This window comes from Condylura cristata, unplaced genomic scaffold, assembly GCF_000260355.1.
Source record: "Condylura cristata isolate star-nosed mole 26May11 unplaced genomic scaffold, ConCri1.0 scaffold00042, whole genome shotgun sequence".
NCBI classification, from domain to species: domain Eukaryota; kingdom Metazoa; phylum Chordata; class Mammalia; order Eulipotyphla; family Talpidae; genus Condylura; species Condylura cristata.
The window spans coordinates 3932343-3936364 of record NW_004567143.1 but is presented as its reverse complement, the minus strand read 5'-3'; the positions used below and the strand labels follow the sequence as shown (position 1 = coordinate 3936364).

At 71.5% G+C, this 4022-nt stretch overlaps 1 protein-coding gene across 1 annotated transcript in view; it reads right to left on the bottom strand.

The window, feature by feature from the left end:
- Positions 1-3532, bottom strand: part of SSPO (SCO-spondin) — a 48357-nt gene extending 44825 nt beyond the window's left edge. Inside the window, exons 1-11 of the mRNA XM_012733852.1 lie at positions 3486-3532; positions 3159-3317; positions 2772-2854; positions 2499-2678; positions 2015-2259; positions 1822-1921; positions 1167-1325; positions 1020-1099; positions 480-632; positions 64-235; positions 22-25 (exon numbers count right to left, since the gene is read on the bottom strand). Of these exons, the coding sequence (XP_012589306.1) occupies positions 22-25; positions 64-235; positions 480-632; positions 1020-1099; positions 1167-1325; positions 1822-1921; positions 2015-2259; positions 2499-2678; positions 2772-2854; positions 3159-3317; positions 3486-3532 (1382 nt within the window). The remainder of the gene's footprint in view (positions 1-21; positions 26-63; positions 236-479; positions 633-1019; positions 1100-1166; positions 1326-1821; positions 1922-2014; positions 2260-2498; positions 2679-2771; positions 2855-3158; positions 3318-3485) is intronic.
- Positions 3533-4022: the final 490 nt, after the last annotated feature.

Genomic DNA, 4022 nt, shown 5'->3' with positions numbered 1-4022 from the left:
GGGGGGCCGGGTGGGGAGGGCCCGCCTGAGCGCGGCAGGGAGAGGAACCGGCAGGGGCCCTACCGCAGAAGCCGGGTTTCCGCCAGCGCACCGGGGTGTGCCGCTGGGCACAGGCCAGCGCGTAGTGTGTCAGGGTGGCGCACACGGAATCCCGCCGGGCCTCAGGCCCCCCGCTGGCTGAGGCCCCAGCGCAGTAGGCAAACAGGCAGGCTTCGTGGTAGGCAGCAGGGGGCACCTGCCAGGAAGGACAGCCCCTCAGCCTGCCAGCCCTTTCCCGTGCCCACCCCCACCCCCTCTAGCCCGCTGCGTTTATACAAGGAAGCCCAGAGGGACCTCGGAGAGCACTGGGAGACCTCTCCTGCCCCAGAGGCAAAACCAAACCCAGGGGCAGATTTCACCTGCAGCCTGGTGCAGCTTGGTAGCAGCACCCGGTTCTGCCCAGTCCCAGCAGTGTGCAATGCCACCTGCATCCTCCCTACCTGGGCGTGGCATTCCCTGAACGGGCCGTGCAGCAGTGGACGGCACACGTCCTGGGCTTCAGTCTGCAGCCCGCCGGCCTCCAGTTCCGCCTCTGTGACCCTCGGGGGTTCCTCACAGCTCTGGGCGGCCTCCACCGCCTCCAGACACCCCGGCTGGGGACAGTTGGTGTCGGGCCAGGGGCAGGGGTGAGGGACACTAACCAGGACAGCAGGAGAAGGGCCACCACGCTGAGCCGCTAGCCAGGCGGTGGGGTCAGCAAACGGATGAGCCCGGCTGGGTCAGGGGAGCGCGCGGGCTAGTTAAGCTGAGCTGCTGGGTGACCAGGTCAGCTCAGGGTGGTTGGCGGGCAGCAGGGGTGTGTGTGGGCAGCGGTTCCCCCGCAGCTCCCACGGGACGCTGTGCCTGCCTCAGCGCCCCTGAGGTCAGGGGAGAGCCAGCCCTGTTCCGGAGGACAGGCCAGCAGGGGGAGGCAGAGGCCGGCTGGGGTGTTAGGAGGCCGGGGATGGGGGGTGCTGGGGGGGGCAGAGAGGAGTGCTCACCTCAGAGTCAGGGAGCCGCCAGGAATCCCCAAAGGCGGCAGCTAACTCGGCCAGCCCCCCGCCGGGCTCCAGGAAGTCATCTGGGAGGAGAAGGCAGGGTCTGGTCCGGGCCCAGTCTCCCCTGCCCTCTGCCTGCACCCCACTCACCCTCAGGTCGGCCGTTGTAAAGCCCGCAGAGGCCCTGGGTCTGTCCCTGAAGCTCGCTGTCCACGGAAACGGAGACCGACGTGGACCTGTCCAGCCGCACCACGACCCCCAGGCCCCCGGACAGCACCAGCCAGTCCCCTTGCCACTGCAGGCTCAGTCCTGGGCAGGGGGAGGGCCAGGCTGCCAGGCTGCCACCTACACCAGGCTCGGGGGAGGGCAAGGAATTCCAAGCTGGAGAGAACCCCCGGGTGCGGCTTGCCAGCTACCAGACCTCTGAGAAGTCGGGTGCTGGGAACCCCGAGAGGGTAAGCTAGAGTCACCCGCATGACTCTATGTGCACACACGCACACCCACAGGGAGCCCCACTTCACCCTAGGGGCCCCAGCCAGCACCAACATTGCTGGGGGAGAGCCCCCCATCATTAGCACAGAAGTTCCTCCACACTGCACCCCGGGAAACAGGTGGGAACAGTGAGGTGAGGGCCTGGTCGAGGCCACCTGTGATGCGGTCAGCAGGCCCGGGCTGTGGGGGGAAGGGCTGAGTGCACGGCCTCCTGGCCTGGCCGCCACAGCAGTGCGGTGGGTGTGGACGGCAGCCGGCCCCCCCCTGCCCCCCACTGCCCTGGTAGCTGACTCCTGGCCCCCAGCTCCTTTACCTGGGAGCAGCCGAGACTCGCCCTCACGCACCAGCTGCCCGTTCACGGACACTGCCCCGCCCTGGATCAGCACCTCCTCGGGCCCCATCATCACCCGGGCCTTGGGGGAGAGGCCCAGCGGAAGAGGCCGTCAGTGGGGCTGTCCTCCTCCCAGTCCAGCTCCTCCCGTGGCCATCCCCTGTCTCTCCCTCACCAGCTGGCAGTGCCCAGGCCGGGGGCAGTGCCCCCGAGGTGTGAGGTGGACCGCCCAGCTGGAGTCAGCAGCGCCCGCCAGCAGGTAGGAGCAGCGGCCCAGGAAGCGGAAATGGTGCCCGTCAAAGGTGCGGTAGTGGAAGCCTGACCAGGCGGCGCAGGTGGCCGAGGGGCGCTGGTGCTGGCTCCAGAGATGGGCCACCGCCCCTGCCAGGGGCCGCAGGGGGGCTGGGGAGGGGGCGTCACCTGGGGAGACGGGCCAGCGTGAGCCCCAGAGTGTGGGGCAGGAGGGCGGAGGATGCCAGCCCTGGGCTCCGAGCAGGGCGGGAGGCGGTCAACAGGGCCTGCCCACGGTCAGGCCGGTGGCAGGGCAGCTCGTCCGAGAGGAGAGGGGAGTGGGCGCCGGCCCTGTGGGAGCCCAGCAGGTGGAGGTGCCGGCCTGGAGCGGCCCCACGTGCCTGCCGCAGGCCGCTGTGGGCACCCACCTGGGCCACGCTGGCGGGCGCAGCGGAGGCAGAGCCCGGAGTGGCCGTCCCGCCAGCTGCGTGCCCACGGCCGGGCACAGCAGTCCTGCAGGCTCCCCGCGGGGGCTTCCGTGGGGCCGGCCCCTGGCTGGCACTGCCACGTGGCAAAGCAGTGGCCCTGAGGGCTGGCGTCGGCGAGGGCTGTGGGGTAGAGCGAGCGCAGGGCACACCTCCGGACCCAGCCTGCCCCACTGGCCCCTCGCGGCCCCACACACCGGGCGCCCTGGCGCTCACCCAAGGCGCAGTCGGTGCCCCCCCAGCCCGGGCAGCAAGCCCACGCCGTCTGGTTCCGCGCGGCCGGCCGGGTCTCTGGGGGCCTGGGTCCCGGAACAGGGAGAAGACGCTCGTGCCCCGCCCAGCCCCAGAACAGCGGTCAACCACTGCCCTGGCTTTTCCGCACCCCGTCCCCTTCTGGCCTGGATTTCCCCACGTGCAAAGCGCGAGTGCTCTTGGGGGGCTGAGGGGGGTGAGCCGCTGCCCTCACCAGGGTGAACCCCTCTCACACTGTCCTTCTGGAGCCCAGCCAGGCCTCCCCCGCGTCTGCTTCCCCTGCGGCCCAACGACCCATGTTCCAGGCCCCGACCCCACCCTCTGGGCAGCAGCCAGCCCCAGCCCGCTCACTTGTAGATGGGGCAGAGGCCGGCGGGCGCGCTCCGGGCAGGGGCCAGCCGCCAGCCCTGGCGTCTGTAGTGGTACAGGCTGGCACAGGGCACCAGGTCCTCCCGGCGGGGCGACACCTCCTCCTCCACCAGCACGGTCTCGGTCCGCTCACACCACCGCCTGCCGAGGGGCACAGCTGCGGCCGCCCCGCCCCCAGCCCTGCGACCCCAGCCCGAGGCGCCCGCCCAGGGACAGCCAGGCTGGGGTGCGCTCGGGCGGGAAGCCGGGCAGGGAATGTGGCTGCCACAGGGCCCTGCGGGGGCAGGAGGCCCGGGCTGGGCTGCTCACCCGTGGGCCAGGCAGCCCAGCCCCAGGAGGAGGGCGGGAAGCAGCATGGTGGCCCCAGGCCCCGGCCCGGCCTCAGGAGGGAGGCTCCGGCGTGGGGCAGCAGTGCTGGGCCAGCAACCTGAGGGAGCCGGGGGACCCGCACTGCTGTCCCCTGCGGCCCTGAGCCTGTGTCCAGGCAGCCTGAGCGCCGGCCCTGGGCGGGAGGCCTTATCTCAGCTCCAGGCGGGGCGCCAGCTGCCTGGGGCCGGATTGGACCTGTGCGCACGTCACGCCAGCCCAGCCTTTGCCCGGAGACGGCCCGTCCTGGCCCTGCTGTGTGTACAGTGGGGTGCGTGTGACCTGCGAGGCGTGTGCGCGTGGGGTGTGTGTGCCTGTGGGCGTGGGCGCGCGGGGGAGCGTGTGCCTGTGGGCTTGGGGTGTGTGTACCTGTGGGCGTGGGGTGTGTGTGCCTGTGGGCGTGGGGGAGCGTGTACCTGTGGGCGCGCGGGGGAGCGTGTACCTGTGGGCATGTGCGCGTGGGGTGTGTGTGCCTGTGGG